The following is a 22921-nucleotide window of genomic DNA, read 5'->3' on the forward strand; positions in this document are numbered from 1 at the left end:
CAAGTTAAACCCAACTATGACAACTTCTGCTTCTGAGAAATGGGGGTGTGGTCTTCTGGGTAAAGGGCGTGTTTGTTCTGGCGATTTTAAATATCAACATCGTTTCTCAGAAATCACTTACTGCACCTTTAATGTTTGTATTTTATCATTTCTGTTTAATTCATAAAAACAGCAAAATGTTTAATAAATTATGTGAAGACATTTTTTACCTCCAAGTTACTTTAAATGTGCCTTCAGTATTTCAGCCAATCGTTTTACACAGAAGTGATCAGAGAAATCTCGTTAAAATGTAGTAGTCTTCCAGAAAAAGCCGCTCTTAATGAACATCACATGACCAACCGTGTCACGCAGTTGAGTTATTGAGTTACTACTTCTATTACTAACAATGTCTTATTTCTTTTGTATAGCCTAAAGATGTACAAACAGCAACCCTGGTCATAACAGCCAGTTAAATGTAAATCTTTAAAAATGCAAAATCTCTAGATAAGATAATAAAAAAGACACAAGACCTGCATTACATCCAGAAGCAGGGCATCGTGGGTGAAGAGGATATTAGATTGAGTCCTGACCATGTGACCGGGTTACCTCTGGCTGGTCACATGAACCGAACCGTTTCTCATCACACACTCTTAATGTAACGCATGAATGTTCTCAGTGAGTTAATACTCCACACATTTACACACAAAGCATATTCATACTATAAAGAGTTTGGTAAAAAAAAACGTTTACTTGTCCAAGAAGGCAAAGTGAACATTATACAAAATATTTACAGAGATTTTTGTCCTTTTGTCCTTTAACATGTTGAACAAATGAAGGATGAATGAAAGATTTTCATCTGGAAAAAAGCCCTGGAGTTCATCCTTGCGTGTAATACACCCTTTGACATGATTACCGTGTAACGACATTAATGTCTAAAGTATGGTCCAGATGAAACATAAACAGATTAATAATTAACTTCCTAAATGATTTAATGTTAACTGTACAGTTCATAAGGATCATACTGACATACATAAGCATCGTACTGAAGTCAAGCACATTTGACGTTTATAATCCATAACCAGAACATTGGTTTAATGTGAAGCAGGTGTGATTAAACAACGGTCGGTCATCAATTTAAAGGAGTAGTTGACTTCAGAATTAAAGCCCGGCTCTGGTCTCGGCGCTGGAGATCGTTCATCATCAGATCCACTATAAGCCCAGCAGTGTTTTGGCTTCTTCACTCTGGGCCATCAGACTCTCGCTGGCGTACTTCTGCAGAAGCTCCATCTTCTTCCGTCTCACCAGGGCTTCCTCAATCTGACAAACACAACAGCAGGATTCATCAACTTCATCAGGACTGTTTACATCTTATTAAATGTTCACAAAACATGGAACACGATCAGTGTTGTTTTAGCATCATTAGCTGTGTTTCCATGCAAAGATGCTAATCTAACGTGTGAGAAAGCAGCGTTTCCAAACAAAACATCCAAACAAAATAGTATTTTCTTGGGAAATTTGCTCAAAATATCAGTAATAACACTAAGGGCCCTATTTTAACGATCTGAAACGCAAGTATCAAGCGTGAAACGCAAGTAACTTTGTGGGCGGATCTCGGCGCTGTTGCTATTATAGCGGCGGGATAAATGACTCTTGCTCCCGACGCTAATCTAAAACGTGTTGGTCTGAAGTCGCTTCATTACTCATAGGTGTGGTTTGGTTGTAACGTGAAATAAACCAATCAGAGCGTCACATTCCCTTTAAGAGCAGGCGCGCTTGTTCCATGGCGGATTGCTATTATAACGGCGGATTTGCCAGGAGCGGTTCACAGCCGAGGAGACCGACGTTCCCGTCAGGGCCGTAAAACACAGAGAAGTGACATTGGGGATGGAGAAACACACCCAGATTAGCTTCGCTTAAACAGGCGTATGATCATTTGGGTAAATGTGTAAGCTAGATTTATGCCTATTTTTTCACATCTTCATGGACACCACAATGATTTCCCTCGTGTGGAATATTTTTCCTTGTAATTATGTATGGTTTTCAAAAATGTGAACTGTGTCATTAGCCGCGTTTCCATTACCCTTCAAATTGCGCAAATTGAAATTGCGAATTGAAAATACGCACAATGGAAACACGTCAATTTCGCAAAAACTCCCGTTTATCGCAAAAAGGTTTTTACGCTCTCATGAGGTGGTTTTTCAGGCAATTCGAAAAAGGAATATTTCGCAAAACTGCAATGGAAACAGTTTTTGCGCATTTACAGTCACCTGACTTAGAAGACGCGGTGTGTTTGAGGTCCATGTATAGCTACACAAATAATAATAATTGTATATTATTTTATTATAACATTTAATAGGCTATATTTAGAAGACGCTTTTATGCAAAAAAGGAAGCTGAGTGTGGAGCGCGCACTGCATGACACGGAGGCGCGAGCGCGAACACTTGCATTTTCCTATCAACAGTGGAAACAACTTAAAATACTCTATCATTTCTGGTCATACAGAAAATAATAATACATTATTCTCAACTACTTTTATTTGTGTAAACTCACAATAACAAGAAAACGTTGTGCTTTTTGTAAAATAAAAGAAAACAATCAGACGCACTTTCATGATCTCCGTAAACTGGAGCGCGACAACTGAAACAAAATGTAGGCTAAAGCTTGAAATGTCCACTTTAAAACGAACAAATTCGAATCGAAGGCTAATACCTTCTGATTATGTAATCCGTCTGCTTAACAGCGGAGATGGAGATGTGATTTTAGCCAAAACAATAGTTTATTAATAATATTAATGGCTCTTCTCATTCAGCACTGCGGGAAAAACATCAATTCCAGGTTATAATTTGGCCTTAGAAAACCAGTAAAATCGACATGTTTTCCATATTAATTTGTGAATATTTTAAATGTTTAATAAAGGGGCAAAAAGTCATAAACTGAAAAAAAAATCTGAAAATTCGTCGATATTTACTTTTTTGCGCAGCAGTTGGTCTAGCCAGTTCAAATTAAAATTTTGGTGACACAAAAGTAGCCTACATGGATCGTTTGGACAGAATACGAGACAGAGTTCTTTATTAAATTAATAAAAGAAACAATAATTAGCCTATAGGAATACTGGATTCTAAATCTCACAATCAAAGATCGGAGCAGAAATGAGGGCGAAACACCCAGAAACTGCTTAGGCTTTATGTGTCGTTCGCAGTATAAGGGTCTTTCCTGCCATTAATGCTTGGATAACACGCCACGTCTCCTTCGATTGATAATAATAATGTCTAATGCGGTGGCTGTGATATTATATAAACCAACGTCCATTGGCGTGATTTTTGGAATGACTTATCGCGAGAGAAAAAAGGACGTGTTAGTCGCATAACATTGGTTAATGGAAACACCGTCATTTCGCAATAGTTTTTTATCGATATTTAGATAATAGCGCAAAACATTTGCGCAAATCTGTAATGGAAACGCGGCTATTGTAGATAAGAGAAGCAAAGTGTGTGTGTTGTGCTCACGCTACATTATGGGCAAGCACGCGCCCTTAAAACAGCATCTGAATAACGCGCCGCTGACTTTAGACGAGGTTTCTCCTGGTCTGTGGAGGAATTGTTTTCTGGAACTGCAAAATAGCACCAGGGAACGTTTGCGTCAGATGAAACACAGTAAACGCTGTCGTGTTCTCTGGCGTTCGGATGCTGGTGTTCGGGAACACACTCGTGTGAGACGCTTCTGGAAGGAATTAAACCAAATCATTCTGATCAAACACTCTTTCAGAAACACCAAACCAACATTTGAGATGCTGCGACGCCATTGGTCCGCTGGTTACACCAGTTATCCAATCACAGCTTATTTTTTATTTGGTAAATATGCTTCCACTATGCGCATTTCTTCTTATTGGATAAAAAAAGTTTAAGTGGATCTTGGTGTTTCCATCCAGCATTTTTTTATGCAATATCCTAAAATGCAATTAAAAAAGGTGGATGGAAACATGTCAAACTGGCCACGATTAGAAAGCTTCAGTGAAAAGTTAAATGATCAGAGAATAAATGATTTTAAAAGATGATTTGGAATATAGTGCACGAATCATATGGGATATTTTTACATGCTTTTTTCCCATTTTGAAGCTTTACAGAAGAGTTAACCATGTAAAGATTCTTCAAATATTCTCCGTTGGCGTGTCGTGGAGGTTTGAGATGACGAGCGCGAGTAAACCCGGCGACTCCCCCCAGCTAGGCTCCCGGAACTGGATCAGGAGCGGAACAAACCTCTTTCTGCGAGGGAACGGGAACATGAGCGAAGAACGACTGCGCATCTTCTCCCTCCATCGGTTCTCCCGCCTCATCATCGGACTGCTGTGAAACACAGGAGAGTTACGGGAGTCTGCACGGATGGAATGAGTGTTCGGATAGAGATGATGTTCACCTCTTCATCTCTGACGGCGTAGATGTGCTCCTCCTCCTCTTCCTCCTCCGTCTCCTTCACTCCTCCTGCTGATAATCGAGACTCTCTCTCTGCTTTCCACTTCTCCACCGCCTCGGCGATCACTGCGGGACGACACACACACACACGGTTTACACGCACATCATGTTTAACTGAATTCTGTTTGCATCATTAATGTCCTGTGAAGCTTAGGGTTGGGATTGGGAATCAAATACTTGAGGTCTGGAATCGGATATTTATCATAAAATTAAAATTTCGATTCCTTTGAGAGCATTTCTAAAAGTTTTTTAAATGTTCAGTGCGCGTGTGTTAGGTAATCAGATCTGCTAACACACACACACGCACGCACGCAAGCTCTTGAAGCTCCGCCCCCTGCGCCGGGAGCAGCAGCTCATTTGCATTTAAAGGGACAGACACAAAAACAGGGCGTTTTTGCTCACCCTCAAAAAGTGACAATTTTAACATGCTATATAAAACAATCTGTGGGGTATTTTGAGCTAAAACTTCACACACACACTCTGGGGACATCAGAGGCTTATTTTACATCTTGTGAAAGGGCATTATACCACCACTTTAAACATCGTGTTTAATTGAACTCTGTCTGCATCATTAATGTCCTGTGAAGCTGCTCTGAACGCATCTGTACTGTAGGAATAACGCTGGCGTGAACAATGCATTAATCTTAATCAGCCTCGAGGTCGAGCTGGAATGCAGTGGTCATGTGACTTCAGGTCACTGGACGGTCCGGTGCGTGTTACGCTTCTCATGAGTCGCATCAAACCTGCAGCCGCACGTCCGGCATTCAGTTAAACACACAAATGAGAAACACATGTCAGAAAATGATATCAGCACACAATGCCACGACTGTCGCAGAGCACACACACACACACACACACACGCACACACACACGCACACACGCACACACGCACACACGCACACACGCACACGCGCACACACACACACGCGCACACACACACACGCGCACACACACACACGCGCACACACACACACGCGCACACACACACACGCGCACACACACACACGCCTGAATGAAGTGGGTCTCGTGCTGCTCGGCTCATCTACCACACACACACACACACACACACACACACACACAGTCTGAAGCGCTGATACTAATAAATAATAATAATTCAAGAATAATAAAACAGCGGTCCTCACAATGTATGGACATCCTAGCGTATAAAGATGCAGTAATTCACTGCAGATCATTAATTATGATTCTACTTTCATTACATGCATCATCATTAAGCTTTGATTTACAAATAAGCAACTCATAAAGAGGCTTTTCTCTCAAATACTGATATCAGGGTTATCATCGTTAACTACAACGATTAAAAGCATTTCTTTTAATTAATATTTTACAGTACAGATATTTAAATATTTGCTGAAAAACTTTAAATGAATATTAGAAATGTTGCCTTGACTGAAATAAGTTTAAGTTGAAAAACTAAAATTATTAACTGGAAATAAATAAAACTAAATTAAACCCAAATAGCAATATTTTAAAAGAAAAAAGTAATAAAATGACAAAAGCACATTATAAAATGACTCAAAATGTAACTAAAATGAACATGAAAACTAAAAATATAAAAAATAAAAACTTATTTAAAATATTAATAAAACAATAACAATTTAAATTACAAAATCACACGAAACAGAACGAGTGGGTTATGATGATTAAAAACTATTAGTTCCATGTTTTTGGACTGTTAAATTAGATAAACACAAAATAAATCTCAGATTTACATGTTAACTTTGACAGCTCTAACACTAAAGTCGGGGAACTTGGACTCGAACTTCACATGGACTCAATAAGTAACAACTTAAAATTAAGATGACAAGACATAAACGTATTGTATGCTGAATCTCTTCTTTAAAGACGACCTGTTCTGCTTTTCCTCATCTGTGTTTAGTGTGTAATGTTGCTGTGTGATCATGAAAAGCTCCAGTTCTTCTCTATATCAGTGTCAGTGTTTCTGAACTCCTGAAACGCCTCCAGTGTAGTCTTGAGTTTCTTCCTCATTATAATAATTAATGCGCAGAATAAAGGGGCGGGGCCTGGTTGAGTTAGTTAGTAGTGTGTTAAACTGGCGGTTATGGTAAGGGGCGGGACATTTCCCAAACACACTCAAAGCACTCGACCAATCACAACACACTGCTCCAGCCGACCAATCAGAGCACAGTGTGCTTTTCAGAAGGAGGGGCTTCATAGAGACAGGAAGTAAACAGAGCGTTACTGACAGACTGGGAAGAGAGGAGCCGCAACAATGGAGAATATGAGGAGAATAATCAACATTCAAGCAGGAAAACCTGTTCTAGTAGAGCCTGAAACTACATCAGGACTTTGAGGAAGAGCGTAATAAGTCCTTGATAAAAGGGTCTGATAAATGCATAAATGTATATGAGTTTATATTTTTTGACTGAATGATTTCTTTAAATGAGAAAATATTATCAGCTTCTAATCAGATTCCCATAATTAACTGAAAACGGCTTTCCTGTGGGATCTCGCCTCACCTTGTTTCTCGTACTCCTGCTCCAGCGGCACTAAAACACCGTCGTCTTCATCTCGATACCCATAATACTCGGCGTCGATGTCCTTCATCAGCTCCGCACGGGTCTTCCTGGGCGGCGGAACGGCTGAAACACACCAGAGATCTCCACATGATCACATGATCACGGCACACACACGTTCAGGACGGTGTGTATCAGGAGAACACATGCTGACGTCATCAGAGACATCAGTGACACAGCGCTGCAATGCTAACAGAAACCAGACATCCAGTCATCAGGGGCTGAAAACTGTGTGTAGGATCCTCATCTGCATATCATTTGCATATGCATATTCATCCACGTGCCACCATGTTTAACGGTACAAGACGTTAGGAAAATGTGAGATATGCGTCACATGATGTGCTAAAAATCATTTAGTAGCCGATCCTTGTTTTTGAATAAATAAATCAAAATAGTATAAAATACATTTCAGAGAAAGTTTTCCTCAATCTTTTCCACCGACCAAACAGTGTTTTTAATTACTTTATATTTGTAATGTAAACAGATCGGCCTTATAGATCATTATTGAGCATTCCTTGTGTGTTCCTCAGAGCGTGAGTTCTGCTGTTACACACACACACACACACACACACACACACACGCCTCAGGGAGAGTGTTCAAACGCAGCGCATACACTACTCATATTTCTATTTATTAGAATATGAAAAATGTTGGAACTTCTCTGTAGTGATTTGATGTAATTTAAGTGACTCCATTAATGAGAATGACATATTTAGTCTAAATGTGTATATCAGATGTAAAACAGTTTAAATCATTCTTTATTTTATTTAAACTGTTATGAACATGCACTGCATTTATGATTATGACTCATGATGAATATTAAAGTGGTTTTCCTTCATCAGTCGCTCAGATCATCATCGCTGTCGTTACACTGCTCCTGTGTGTGTGTGTGTGTGTGTAACTCTCAGCTCGTGTGTGTGTGTGTGTGTAACTCTCAGCTCGTGTGTGTGTGTGTGTAACTCTCAGCGCGTGTGTGTGTGTGTGTAACTCTCAGCGCGTGTGTGTGTGTGTGTGTGTGTAACTCTCAGTGCGTGTGTGTGTGTGTGTGTGTGTGTAACTCTCAGCTTGTGTGTGTGTGTGTGCGTGTGTGTGTGTGTAACTCTCAGCTCGTGTGTGTGTGTGTGTGTGTGTGTGTGTAACTCTCAGCTTGTGTGTGTGTGTGTAACTCTTAGCTCGTGTGTGTGTGTGTAACTCTCAGCTTGTGTGTGTGTGTGTGTGTGTGTGTGTGTGCAACTCTCAGCTCGTGTGTGTGTGTGTGTGCGTGTGTAACTCTCAGCTCGTGTGTGTGTGTGTGTGTGTGTAAAACTCTCAGCTTGTGTGTGTGTGTGTAACTCTCAGCTTGTGTGTGTGTGTGTGTGTGTGTAACTCTTAGCTTGTGTGTGTGTGTGTGTGTGTGTGTGTGTGTGTGTGTGTGTGTGTGTGTGGCGTTCGGCTGTCAGGGCCGGTTATAAGCGAGCCCCAGATCTGGATCAGTGACAGGAACTCACGCTCGGTCTCGAACAGCTCTCGGACTCCAGGCAAGTCTTTAGCGGCGCCGAAATACTTGTATCCTCTGTTTCCCGGAACCTCTTTACCCTCGTGATCCAGCATCCTCGGCCCCACTCTCTGTTACACACACACACACACACACACACACAGATATCAGTAATAACACTGCGTTTCTGCAGTCAGACTCTTGTCCCTCCATCATAAACGAGTGTGTCTCGAGCGTCAGGCGAAACACAGTAAACGCTGTCATGTTCTCTGGCGTTCGGATGCTGGTGTTCGGGAACACACTCGTGTGTGTGAGACGCTTCTGGAGGGAGTTACACCAGATCATTCTGATCACACACTCTTTCAGAAACACCAAACCAACATTAGAGATGCTGCGACGCCATTGGTCCGCTGGTTACTCCAGTTAGCCAATCACAGCCGACGCTGAGGGAGTCACATGAGGTTTTGGTTTTGTTCAGTAAATGAGTTTATCACCATCATAGAGTGAGAGTTTATCATTGGGACGAGTTTTGTCTTGCCAATTTACACATTCAAACCGTGTGTGTGTTTCAGACTGCGCTCGCCGAACTGATTCCTCTTCCGCGTTTCCTTGCCCTTGAACGAACACACACACACACACATTATGTCTAAACACCGTCTCAGCGAGGGTTCTCTCGGTTCTGTCATCAGTTGAGGAAGAAACCGTGTGTGTGTCAGTTTATTCAGTCTTAAAGTGACAGTAGCCTAATATTCCTGCTGTCGTCTGTGTCGTTAATGCTAATAAAACAACAAAATACAGCTTTAACAAACACAGTGTCTAATAACAAAGAGTTATTTTACATTTAGACCTAATTATTAATTTCTGTACCTGAATATTAGTTAGACTTCGTAACTGTTATTTAGTATTAATCTCTGCTTGTAATGTGTGTATTTGTTCTTATTTTATTCCTGACTGTTCACTTGTCTTTAATGTGTGAACTTCATCAGTTAGGCGAGCAGTGTTTGCTGTGGTGTCGAAGAACTTCAGGAGAGCTTTAAGTAATAAATGAAAAGCAAAGTTACATATAAATATTCACCTCGGATCATTTTTTGGATCAGCAAAAAAAATAAAAAAATAAATGCATACATATATATATAATTTTTTGGTTTTATTTATTTATTTATTAATAAATAAATAAATAAATAAATGTTGATAATTCCGCATATCGCGCAAAACCACCGCAAGGGAATCTCCCCCCGCGACAGCGCTAACACACACGTCTGACACACTGAGCGCCTTCACTGCGGTCCGCTGACACACACGCCTCCATCAGCAGGAAACGCATCATCACAGACTCTCACCCGATAGTCCGGTCCGCCGAGCTCCTTGATCCGCACTTCCCAGTGTCCCTTCTCCCGGAGCAGTTTGTTGATCTCATCGTTGAGGTCGCGGATCTTAAACTCGCCCAGACCGGCTGAGGAACACAGATCGCAGTCAGTCACACACAGGAGAAGCTGGCTCTCTCTCACACACACACAGACACACACACACAGACAGACACACACACACGCTCTCTCTCATCTCACACACACACACTCACACTCACACACTCTCTCTCTCGTCTCACACACACACACACACACACACACACGCTCTCTCTCTCTCACACACACACACACACACACACACACTCTCTCATCTCACACACACACACACTCACACTCACACTCACACTCACACTCTCGTCTCACACACACACACCTCACTCTCTCTCGTCTCACACACACACACCTCGCTCTCTCTCGTCACACACACACACACACACACACATCTCTCTCTCACCGTTCTGAATCTGCGCAACCTTCTTAGAAATCTCACTGATGATCTGCAACAGAGAAGAAAACACACATTCAGCTGTTAAAGGGATATTCACACAAATATGAACATCATCCCATGATTTACTCAGATCATCCTAGGTGTGTGTGACACTCTTCTGTCCGACGAACACAGTCAGAGTTATATTAAAATATGTCCTGCTCTTCCAAGCTTTATAATGGCAGTGAATGGTCGTTTCTGTTTTGAAGTCCATAAAAGTGCATCTACAAAACAGAAAAGGCCATTAACTGCTATTATAAAGCTTGGAAGAGCAGGACATATTTTAATATAACTCTGACAGAAGACAGTCACACACACCTAGGATGAGCTGAGTAACTCATGGGCTGATGTTCAGCACACACGTATGAGACAGACGTCTGACTCCTGACCTGTCTCCTCCACTTCTCGGCTTTGGGCAACTCGTTACACTCCGACGCCAGGAAAGGTCTTCTCTCCTGCAAACACGTCACATGATCAACACGTCACATGATCAACACGTCACATGATCAGGAGAACACGTCACATGATCAACACGTCACATGATCAGGAGAACACGTCACATGATCAACACGTCACATGATCAGGAGAACACGTCACATGATCAACACGTCACATGATCAGGAGAACACGTCACATGATCAACACGTCACATGATCAGGAGAACACGTCACATGATCAACACATCACATGATCAACACATCACATGATCAGGAGAACAAGCATTAACGAAGCGTTCGTCACATCAGTGCTGAGATTAAACCCACCTTCACTTTTCCCTCTTCCAGCTGCGCCTGACGAAACCTGGCCAGAGCCGTCCTGCACACACACACACACACACACTAGTGTTCGAAAGATTTATGCATGTGAGAGTCTCTTCTGCTCACCAAAGCTGTGTTTATTTGAGCAAAAATACAGTAAAACAGTGTAATATTATTCTAATATAAATCATCTGTTCTCTATGTGAATATACAGTAAAGTGTAATTTATTCCTGTGATCAAAGCTGAATTTATCATCATTACTCCAGTCTTCAGTGTCACATGATCCTTCACAAATCACTCTAATATGTCATATTTTAGTGGAACTGATGCATGTTTCAGGATTCTTTGATGAACAGAAAGCCCTAAAGAACAGCATTTATCTGAAATAGAATCTTTTATAACATTATAAATGTCTTCACTGTAACTTTTGATCAATTTAATGCATCGATTAATGAAAGTTTCAATTTCTTTAAAAAAAATTCTTACTGATCCCAAACTTTTCAATATCTTGAATTTCAGTTTTGAAATATAAAAAAAAATGTCAGTTTGGGAAATATTTCTCATGAAGAATTATGCTATGAGAGCTGATCTCATATATATATACAAATACCTTAATTTGTGCCAAAAACAATTTACACAAAATTGTATCAACGAGTATAAAGCAATAAATAATTTTATAAATATATATAAAATAAAAATTGTGTTAAACAATAGTAGTATTTTTGACATTACACAGATTACTGTTTTTTAGCCGAGCCCAACAAATAAATAACATAAGAATTATAATCTACAACAAAAAAAGACAGTAGATGATCCTAAGAATTTGCACTCATGTATATACATTATATTCCCCAGAAAATAATAAAATCACTGAATTTGATAGTTGGTGTGACAGAGGAATAATATTAAAAGTATTTATACACATTAGGTACTTATAATAACATATAGATTCAGTTGGTGAAATATGTTTCTCTGAATAAAGTGATGAATTAGAGCATTAATATGAGATTATGACAGAAGACAGACACTCACATCGCCTTTTCTGCGTTTCGAGCCTGAAAATAAACAATAGCAATATTAATTTCTCACATAATCATGACATAACATGTATAATCATATACAAATGCAGCTCTTTGTCAGATATCATGTGCTGAAGATTCATTTGAACAACTAGCTGCAATATATCACAACATACTGTGTCTGTGTGTGTGTGTGCGTGTGTGTGTGTGAATTATATATAAATATATACATAAGAATCTGATTAATGTGTGTTTATAAATGTTTGCGTGGAGGATAAAGTTCCGCCGCTTCTGAAACTAAAGTGTTCGTGTTCGTGTTCGTGTTGATAGAGAAAGCTACTCTCTACTCTAATACTCGAGTGATCATTAAAAAGACTTTAGCTGAAGAGGAATATTTATTTTACCATGTTTGTGGTTCAGATGTTCAATCCTGCGTGAACTCAACGGTGAGCGCGCACGACGCACAGATATGACGTAGGGCTACAGTGGACAACTTCCGGCGCGTCAGCGATGACAGATGTGTGTGAAATACCCACGTGGGTTTATTTTCTGAGTATTCTCATGGTGCTAAAAGGCTTGTTCGACTTGAACCGGCTCTGCACAGACCGATCGGTGAATGACATCAAAGTACCGCGAGAGCGAATAGAAACTAGACGGCTCCTATATGCTTTTGAATTGCTCTCGCGGTACTTTGATGTCATAAACCGATCGGTCTGTGCAGCGCCGGTTCAAGTCGAACAAGCCTGATCGTGAAATCACTCTTAAGTAAAACATGTTTTTCGACAGGAGTGTTTTTACTATCTAGTGGTGAGAGATAAAACTGCACTCATTTCAAGAGATTGAACTTTTATTGCAAGTTTTCATCCAGATCAGCAGGACTTCTGTGAAGCCCGTCATATAATAATGATTTAAAAAGTCGAAATTATGACATTAAGTACATTATGACATACAGGGTTCCCGCGGGGTCTTAAAAAGTCTTAAAATGTCTTAAATTCTGAACTTTAAATTTAAGGCCTTAAAACGTCTTAAAATCAGCCAGATTTTCATCCGCGGTCTTAAATTTCATTTAGTCAGGTCTTAAAAAAGATTTTACCCTCGTTCATTTCCAGAAACGCTGGCCGCATAAAGTTATTACAAAGTAGCAAAAAAGTATTGAAGTCGCTCGCCAAGAGGCAGTTCACATATCGCGTCTTTTTCGCGCTCAAGTTCATTCAAATGTAGGCGCGCGGTAAGCGACGCGCTCGTTTTTTTCCAGGCGCAGCAACATGAAAAAAGACATGAAGGATGGGGGTGCACCCAAACACTACGGGTGTTTTTCTCTTCTCCGTAAATAAATCTTGTAACAGAGCTACAGCAAGCGTTTTTCGGCGGTGGAAATCCATTAGCCACTAAAACTTTTTTGTCATTGTGGAGTTGCATAGCAACGACAGACGCCACGGGAAAATCGGACCGAATTTTACTATTAATAATAAAAGATAAGCTAAAGTGTATTGTAAATGTCACTAAATCATTTTTTATAAAAAGAATGAGTCAAAAAAGATAAATTAAAGTCTGAAATATGTGAGGTTTATCTTTTTATAAAAACCTTTTTTTGTCAACTTTATTTGAACTTGTACATGTTAGTATATAACATGTTGCAAGACACTTTTAAAATCTGGCTATCATTTTTAATCGTATTATTTTAATGTTTATGTTAGTGCGTATTGATGCTAATTTTATTTGTTATTTGCTGTTTTTCGACAAAACTTGGTGAATTGATTTCATTGTGTAGTATTAGTACTTTTTGAACAGGATTCTGTGATAAGTGATAATTTTTGGCACTATAATAATTAAATGAAATGTTCATGCCATTTCATCTCTAGTTATGATCAACTATGATCAACTAAAATCAACTATTATGTGTTTTTACAGTAGGCCTATAATATGCAAAGTACAATTTTCTATAAAAAAAATTATATCTGATTCTGTTCTTTTCTCTGACACGCGTTGTTGGGTCTGGAAGGTTACTAATGTGATTGCTTTATCTGTAAATTAAGTTAATGCTTTTTCAATTACTGAATTCATTGAAATAAAATGAATTCTTTGATTTGAATATTTTTTGGCAATGCGTCGTGTAGGTCTTAAATTTCAATCTTTATGGTCTTAAAATGTCTTAAAAAGGTCTTAAATTTGACTAACTGAAACCTGCAGGGACCCTGGACATAGTCATTTATGAGTTCAAAAGTCAAAGTTACCAAGTAATAGTTATGACATACTAAACCATAATTATGAAATTAAAGTAGAAATTGACTTTCTTTTGTCATAATTTCGACTTTTCATCTCATAAATAAGACTTAGTATGGACATAATTTTATCTTTGCTGCTTGTTTCCACCTTACAGTGTGTGAGACTTTAGCCGCTGTAAACGAGAATAACAGTAAAGTGCAGTAAATGGTGAAACTGTCCGCGCTAGAATGTTTATAATTAAGCCACTACATTAAAATAATAGGGGAAGAAAAAACAGTTTACAATGTCAAGAAGCAACTAGCTTTACAGTTAGTACAGATAAAAGGAAGCTAAAAATAACTGGAAGCGGAAGACAGCCAAACACATTACATTTACCCCGTAAATTTGGAAAATAAGATGGATATCTTCATCTATTAAATCTGACTGTGTCGTGTGTTCACTCTAAACACTGGGTTAAAAAACAACCCAATTTGGAAAATATTGGACAGAACACATGTTGGGTTAATTTTACCCAGCAAATTGGCTTGTTTATTTAACCCAACATAGTTTATTCATTTTTACTATAATACTAGCTTCTTATTTTTTTGTCATACATTAATTAATGTCCACAGATTAACTTAAATCCTCTTTTTTAAAATACTCGATACAACCACAGTTTGCATGAATTCCTTTATTTCCAATCACACTTTACAGTATAGTATATTTTATATAATTTTAATACACTAGTGCAAAATGCCATGCAAAATCAGTTTTTGTGTGTGTTTTTAATAATTGTTGGTTTGGTGCCCGTGAAAGAGACTGTGAACGCATTGAATTCAGGGAGCAGGCTAGGTTACTACAAATGATGGCAATAAACTATAATATTCAGAAGTAAACAGCTGACTGAGTGTTTATGTATACCACAACCTTCTAAGTGCTAGTGCAAAATGCCCATGCAAAATCAGTTTTTAAGTGTGTTTTTAGTAATTGTTGGTTTGGTGTGTTTGAGTGCACATTGTTACAATTACAGAGCAAAAGTTCAGTGACATTTTTATTTGTGCATGGTAGAAAGCACACAGTGAACTCTGAGAAAACGCCATGCTTGAGCAAACAGTTTGTGAATAGGCTACTACAAATGATGCCCGTGAAAGAGACTGTGAACGCACTGAATAGGATATGTTTAGTTGGTGAATAGCATAGGCTACTATTACACAGCAGCGATAACTTTAAGCGCACCAGAATGAAATATAATATACAGAAGTAAACAGCACAGCTGACTTACAGATTCAGTTTACATCCACAAATGAATAAGCGCGTCGATTCAGGGAGCAGTGCAAAGTGCCCGTGCAAAATCAGTTTTTGTGAGCTGATCGCCGTCAAAAAAGTTCAGGAGATATTTCTGAGCGATGGCTGATTTCAACAGTTTCAATATGATAAAAAATAACTTTTATATTGATTCAATGGATTAATTGCATTTTGAAAAGTGTCATGAATTTATTGCATTTTTGGGGGAAAATAATCAGTTTTTATAAAAAATCTTTTAAAATCAAAATCTGGATTTGAATTGTTTATGTTATTATAACCTAAAGATGCTATGTGAAAGTTTGAAACAGAAAATATGGTCCGTTCCGTCTCTACGGTTAGAATCCTGCGTCCATAGCAACGCTCTGTTTTTCATGGCAACGGTGTGTTATCCTTAGCGGTATATTTATAAAGAAATAACACACCGCATTCTACATTAGAATTCAACCAAGCCATGTAATAAGCATGTTTAACAAATATTATAAGTAAAAATTACACTTTTAGAGGTAATTGCAGTGTAATGGCCCAGCCTCTGTTGTGGCGTTCCCACTGTACGCGCCGGATCTCGAGCCGGATCTCGAGTCGTGTTCAGCGGAGGAACCTTTCACTCGTAGCCCAAATATGCTGTGACTCCATAACCTGTCCATAAACAATCAGTGTACAGTTCTGAGAACATATTTGAACTTTCTAAGAATTTATATTCTGTATATATATATGTTTTTATAAATTCATAAAATGTTATGCAAGGCGTATCACGCGAAAAGACCGACGGACACTCGTTTAGGCGACTCACATCGCGATGCCCCTGTATGTTGCTTTGCATAAAATTAAATGATATACAGAACGATAAATAATTTTTAGATAAAATAAAATGTACACAAACCGATGACACACAACAGTTTGACGGAGCTGCACTGCTCTCTCTCTCCTGAAGAGGGCGCAAAAGCCCATAAATACCTCAGTCTCTGGGTTGTTATATCTAGCCTGGGTAGCACAAAAACTACCCAAACATTGGGTTGTTACGTCTGACCCAGGATCTGGGGAACACAAAACTACTTGGGTAGACCCGCCAATCCCAGACTTCAACCCGTCTCTGGACCGGGACCGAGCCCTGTAGACCAGGTTCTGTAGACCAGGTTCTGTAGCCATCAAGGCCATGAAGAATTGCAAAGGGAGTCTAGTCTACCCTTGTGAGAAACCAGACTCAGTCGCTCAGTTCTCCTCTGGCCAACGAACCAACAGTGTATTATTATGATTATGATTCAGGCAGCATTATGGATCAGAAGTCAGATTGGATCAGAACATTGAGGATATTAGTTCCCTCTGGTGTAAGATCGTCACGCCGGTGTGGAGACGGGTTTGTGCCGATGGTGTGGGAACTGAGACCCGAACATCACAACATCACAGAATATGCACCTGCACACAAACTCTGACCCAGTGTAACGACACCGATGATGATCTGAGGAAACTTTAATATTCATCATGAGTCATAATCAGAAATACAGTGCATGTTCATAATAACAGTTTATATAAATAAAAGAATGATTTAAACTCTATTTTACATCTGATATACACATTTAGATTAAATATTCCATTCTCATTAATGGAGTTAAGCACTTCAATTACATCAAATCACTACCGAAAATATATTCTAATAAATAAAAATATTAATAGTGGATGCGATGCTTTTAAACACTTCTCCTGAGGCATGTTGTGTTTTAATGTTTTAATTACAGTGAGGATTGCTGATAATAGCAGAACTCATGATCTGTGGAAATATGTACTCACAAATAATGATCAACAATACACAATAAGGCCAATCTGTTTCCATTAAAAATTTGGCCAGTGGAAAAGATTAAGATAATTTTTCTCTGAAATGTATTTTATTTTATTTAATATTTTTTAGAAAAGTAATGCTTTTGCGTTTACTTCACCTGGGCTGGGCTTGTTTTTTTAAAGCAAAAAAGTTTGAAACAAAAAATAATCACAAAAATGTTTGGGCAAATGTAAAGACCCTTTCACAGCAAAAGTGAATAGTAAGGAAATGCAGATTTAATCCAGTACAGTAGTGTACAGTAGAGGCTCAGACTGACCTCTCAGCTGCTGTTCAGGAAGAATAAGTTTAAAAAGTTTAACACTTTACCAAATACAGTGAGGAAAATAAGTATTTGAACACCCTGCTATTTTGCAAGTTCTCCCACTTAGAAATCATGGAGGGGTCTGAAATTGTCATCGTAGGTGCATGTCCACTGTGAGAGACATAATCTAAAAAAAAAAATCCAGAAATCACAATATCTGATTTTTTAACTATTTATTTGTATGATACAGCTGCAAATAAGTATTTGAACACCTGTCTATCAGCTAGAATTCTGACCCTCAAAGACCTGTTAGTCTGCCTTTAAAATGTCCAGCTCCACTCCATTTATTATCCTAAATTAGATGCACCTGTTTGAGGTCGTTAGCTGCATAAAGACACCTGTCCACCCCATACAATCAGTAAGAATCCAACTACTAACATGGCCAAGACCAAAGAGCTGTCCAAAGACACTAGAGACAAAATTGTACACCTCCACAAGGCTGGAAAGGGCTACGGGGAAATTGCCAAGCAGCTTGGTGAAAAAAGGTCCACTGTTGGAGCAATCATTAGAAAATGGAAGAAGCTAAACATGACTGTCAATCTCCCTCGGACTGGGGCTCCATGCAAGATCTCACCTCGTGGGGTCTCAATGATCCTAAGAAAGGTGAGAAATCAGCCCAGAACTACACGGGAGGAGCTGGTCAATGACCTGAAAAGAGCTGGGACCACCGTTTCCAAGGTTACTGTTGGTAATACACTAAGACGTCATGGTTTGAAATCATGCATGGCACGGAAGGTTCCCCTGCTTAAACCAGCACATGTCAAGGCCCCTCTTAAGTTTGCCAATGACCATTTGGATGATCCAGAGGAGTCATGGGAGAAAGTCATGTGGTCAGATGAGACCAAAATAGAACTTTTTGGTCATAATTCCACTAAACGTGTTTGGAGGAAGAAGAATGATGAGTACCATCCCAAGAACACCATCCCTACTGTGAAGCATGGGGGTGGTAGCATCATGCTTTGGGGGTGTTTTTCTGCACATGGGACAGGGCGACTGCACTGTATTAAGGAGAGGATGACCGGGGCCATGTATTGCGAGATTTTGGGGAACAACCTCCTTCCCTCAGTTAGAGCATTGAAGATGGGTTGAGGCTGGGTCTTCCAACATGACAATGACCCGAAGCACACAGCCAGGATAACCAAGGAGTGGCTCTGTAAGAAGCATATCAAGGTTCTGGCGTGGCCTAGCCAGTCTCCAGACCTAAACCCAATAGAGAATCTTTGGAGGGAGCTCAAACTCCGTGTTTCTCAGCGACAGCCCAGAAACCTGACTGATCTAGAGAAGATCTGTGTGGAGGAGTGGGCCAAAATCCCTCCTGCAGTGTGTGCAAACCTGGTGAAAAACTACAGGAAACGTTTGACCTCTGTAATTGCAAACAAAGGCTACTGTACCAAATATTAACATTGATTTTCTCAGGTGTTCAAATACTTATTTGCAGCTGTATCATACAAATAAATAGTTTAAAAAATCATACATTGTGATTTCTGGATTTTTTTTTTTAGATTATGTCTCTCACAGTGGACATGCACCTACGATGACAATTTCAGACCCCTCCATGATTTCTAAGTGGGAGAACTTGCAAAATATCAGGGTGTTCAAATACTTATTTTCCTCACTGTATATGTGGCGGCCATAACAGCATCCCACGCTCTTGTGGCCGGACAATCACTAGGAAGAAACGACCTCATCGTGTGCTTCCTTAAAGGGGAAGGAGGCTATTTCACTGGCAGCTCTTCCCTCACCAAAATATGAAAGAGACGCGAATTTACTCTGTCCCGTCAGGCCTCTCAGAGTCTATCTGGAGACAGTCGGAATAGCTTTTTGAATGCTTTGGCGGCCGCACCAAGGGGCTCGCGGTCTCAAAGCAGAGATTATCGCGCTGGATAGTTGATGCTATCGCACTGGCTTATGAGTCTAAGGGTCTTCATTGCGCCTTAGGCGTCAGAGCTCATTCCACGAGAGGTATGGCCTCATCTTGGGCTTGGTCAAGTGGAATGCCTATTGAAGATATCTGTGCGGCGGCCGGCTGGGCCTCGCCATCCACATTTATGAGGTTTATAACCTGCAAGTTCCCGCTTTGCAAGCAAGGGTTCTTTCAATACAAGATGTGTAAGCACAAACCCCCTGAGCCTTCGGGCCTGATACATATTCGGTCCTGGTTAAATTCGAACTGCGGTTTTGGCCCTCATTAGGCCTATTCCTTGTTTTTCCCTATACAAACCCTCTTTACTCTTCTATAAGCCTCAGGCATCTTGCCTTGGGCTACTGTAAGGAGCGAAGTTTAAGCACGCATGGCGTTTTGAAGGGGGTTCCCATAGCGTAAGCTAGCCTTATGCAATACGAGAGACCTCTCGAAAGGGAACGTCTCGGTTACTAACGTAACCTCGGTTCCGAGATGAGGGAATGAGTATTGCGTAACCCGCCGTGCTACTGTGCTTTGATCAGGGGATCGCTTCAGTCGATTAAACCTGAATTCCTTGGCTAAGAATGGATGCTTATATAGACATAAGCCACGGCCACTCTGGCGGGCTCTGACGTGCCAGGGTGCGAAGCTGCCTGATTGGTTCGCGCATCTGAGCCGCCTCGCCAGTTGCCGCAGCGCAGCCAATGACCGCGCTCACCGCTCATCTGTGTCTGCTGTGCAGCTGCACTGCGCTTTAAAATTTGACTTCAATATTATGGAGAAAAGGAGTTTTCCCATAGCGTAAGCTAGCCTTACGCAATACTCAAAAACAAAATTACGCAAAAACAAAATTACGTTAGTAACCGAGACGTTACTTGTAATGAGTTTCACCTGCTCTGGTTAGTAGTCTCTTATTGGCCTGTTGAGCTGAACCATTCATAGAACAAACAAAACACACCCTGACAATTAATAAAAGAACATAGACACTTGATAATCTTTTTAGATGATTAGATAATTGCATTTGAAAGATTTTACTTTAAATAAAAAATGTGCACTAGATTTGTACAAGGTGTTTTTATGCATGTTTTGGTCCAGGTTTTTGTTGCACTTACACTGTTCTGACCACTAGGGGTCCCCGTGGAGACGGGTGTCGGGTTGTTTAGTATAAATCTGCATAAATTCATTATATTCTTCTCCCACTCTATTAAAAACTCTTACCTGATCTGCAAGCAGATAATGTCAATTGGAGGGGGCGTGGCCTTGTCCGCTGAACACGCCCCCATTTCTTGACTCCACCCCCACATTTAAACAGTGCCATAAAGAGAAACACACAGAAAAGGGAAGCGCACATGAAAAACACAAATCACGATCACACACTTGACCGAAGCGCAGAATAAAAGGAGCGTTGCAAATTAAACCACTTTATTTTTCTTTTGCAATACTTTATTTTTCTTTGCAAAACAACTTTTTTTTCTCAATACTTTATTTTTCTTTTGCAATTCTTTATTTTTGCAAACATACACGGCATTATTTTGACTCCATAAAAAATAAGAATTGTCCGTTTTGATTTCATGGTGACTTTAATCTCAGGCTCTCTCCTGACATGGTGTTTCTGGTGAAATCTAACAGTTTTCATCATTTGTAATGAGGTCAAAACACTGATCATGAACTCAGATGCATGTGTGTGTTGCTTTGAGACTCAGTTCAGTGTGTGTTCAGCTCCTGATCTCGTTACACACACTCTATGTTTAGCTGTGGTCTCATTGATCTGTGGGAACTCGCATTACTTCAGAGGCTCATTCGCCTTCAAGAGTCCTAAAAATAAAGTTTCTATATACAGCATTAGTCACATGACATCAAAAGCAAAGTTTTTATCAAGCGCCTACTTGTGTTTCATTCAAATGATTTTTGCTTTATCATCCGATAGCGTTGTGTTTACAAGGACGCATGACTAAGTATAAATGTGCTGTTTACAGTGTGTGTCTGATGATGAAACAGCTGTAAATTACTCGAAACGAGGCTTTCACTTTTGATATTGCTGAACGTGTCAACAGAAAAGTAGTTTGCACCGATGTCACTTCATCAATCAATGTAGTGTTATTATACTCTTATATACACCAATATGAACAGCAAAGCACAGATTTGCTGATTTTCGCCATAAAAAGTAACTTTAGTTTTTATTTCAATTATTTTACTCTTTATGTGTAATATAGAAAATATAAATCAAAATATTATATACAGTTGTAATCGAAATTATTCAACCCCCAATGCAAATCAGGTTTATTGGCAAAATGAACAGACTTTCAGCTGTTTGCAATGAACAAATCAAACTAAAGTAAATGAAATAGCTCAACACAACAAATGTGTGGTTTCTCCAAATTCAACTGAAAATACAACTTTTAATGACTTCTGATGATCTATGATTTCTTCTATGATCAATGCTTATCATACTTTACTTTTAGATACACACACTTTTATGTTAGATGCAATTATTCACGATTAATTGATTTGACCACACTAATATATATTTTATATAAAATATATTTAATGTTTTAACTAAAAAAGTAATTTGCCTATACTTTTATTTTTTGTATATACAAATACATAATTATATATATATATATATATATAACACGTATACATTTATACATGTATAAATTTATACAAGTGTGTGTAATATATATATATAAAATATTGTAATTTGCCATTCATATATGTATATTTGTATATATATATATAAAAAAACGTCAAATCGTCAATCGATCAATTTTGACTGCATATAAAACTTTTATTTATATATTTAATATAATACACACGTATATATATATATAAAAGCTATCAAATCGACTAATCACATATATATATATATAGTATAAATGCAATTAATCAATTCGATGGCACTAATATATATATATATATATATATATATACAGTGCAATGCATAAGTGAATACACCCATGCTAAAGTTGACTAAAAAGAGGAATAAAAAATCATATTTTGGAAATTGAACTTAATGCCTTAATTTAAAAAAATAGGAAAAATCCAACCTTTAAGGACACCAATTTTCTTTGTGAATGAATAATGTATCGTAAATAAATAAATGTTCTTCCTTAAAATACATGGTGCATAAGTGAGTACACCCCTATGTTAAATTCCCATAGAGGCAGGCAAATTTTTATTTTTAAGTATTTAAAAAAAAAAAATTTTAGGATACTATGCATCCTGATAAAGTTCCCTTGGCCTTTGGAATTAAAATAGCCCCA

The 22921-nt window shown here is 39.0% G+C and overlaps 1 protein-coding gene across 3 annotated transcripts; it reads right to left on the reverse strand.

Moving 5' to 3' along the window:
- Positions 1-707: 707 nt before the first annotated feature.
- Positions 708-20941, reverse strand: isy1 (ISY1 splicing factor homolog). Of its 3 annotated transcripts, none has more exons than XM_084100852.1 (11): positions 20877-20941; positions 12124-12146; positions 11097-11148; positions 10722-10787; positions 10300-10342; positions 9819-9931; positions 8492-8609; positions 6948-7070; positions 4394-4515; positions 4237-4323; positions 708-1296 (listed from the first exon to the last, which is right to left on the reverse strand). In XM_084100852.1, coding segments are annotated over exons 2-11 (834 nt in total). In that variant the 5' UTR covers positions 12126-12146; positions 20877-20941; the 3' UTR covers positions 708-1188. The 3 variants fall into 3 exon arrangements, with proteins under 3 accessions (XP_083956978.1, XP_083956977.1, XP_083956976.1); XM_084100851.1 differs by lacking the exon at positions 20877-20941 and adding an exon at positions 12515-12601 and having other exon boundaries at positions 4237-4320; XM_084100850.1 differs by lacking the exon at positions 20877-20941 and adding an exon at positions 12515-12601.
- Positions 20942-22921: the final 1980 nt, after the last annotated feature.

Source organism: Abramis brama (assembly GCF_963993115.1).
Source record: "Abramis brama genome assembly, chromosome: 23".
Classification (NCBI taxonomy): Eukaryota; Metazoa; Chordata; class Actinopteri; order Cypriniformes; family Leuciscidae; genus Abramis; species Abramis brama.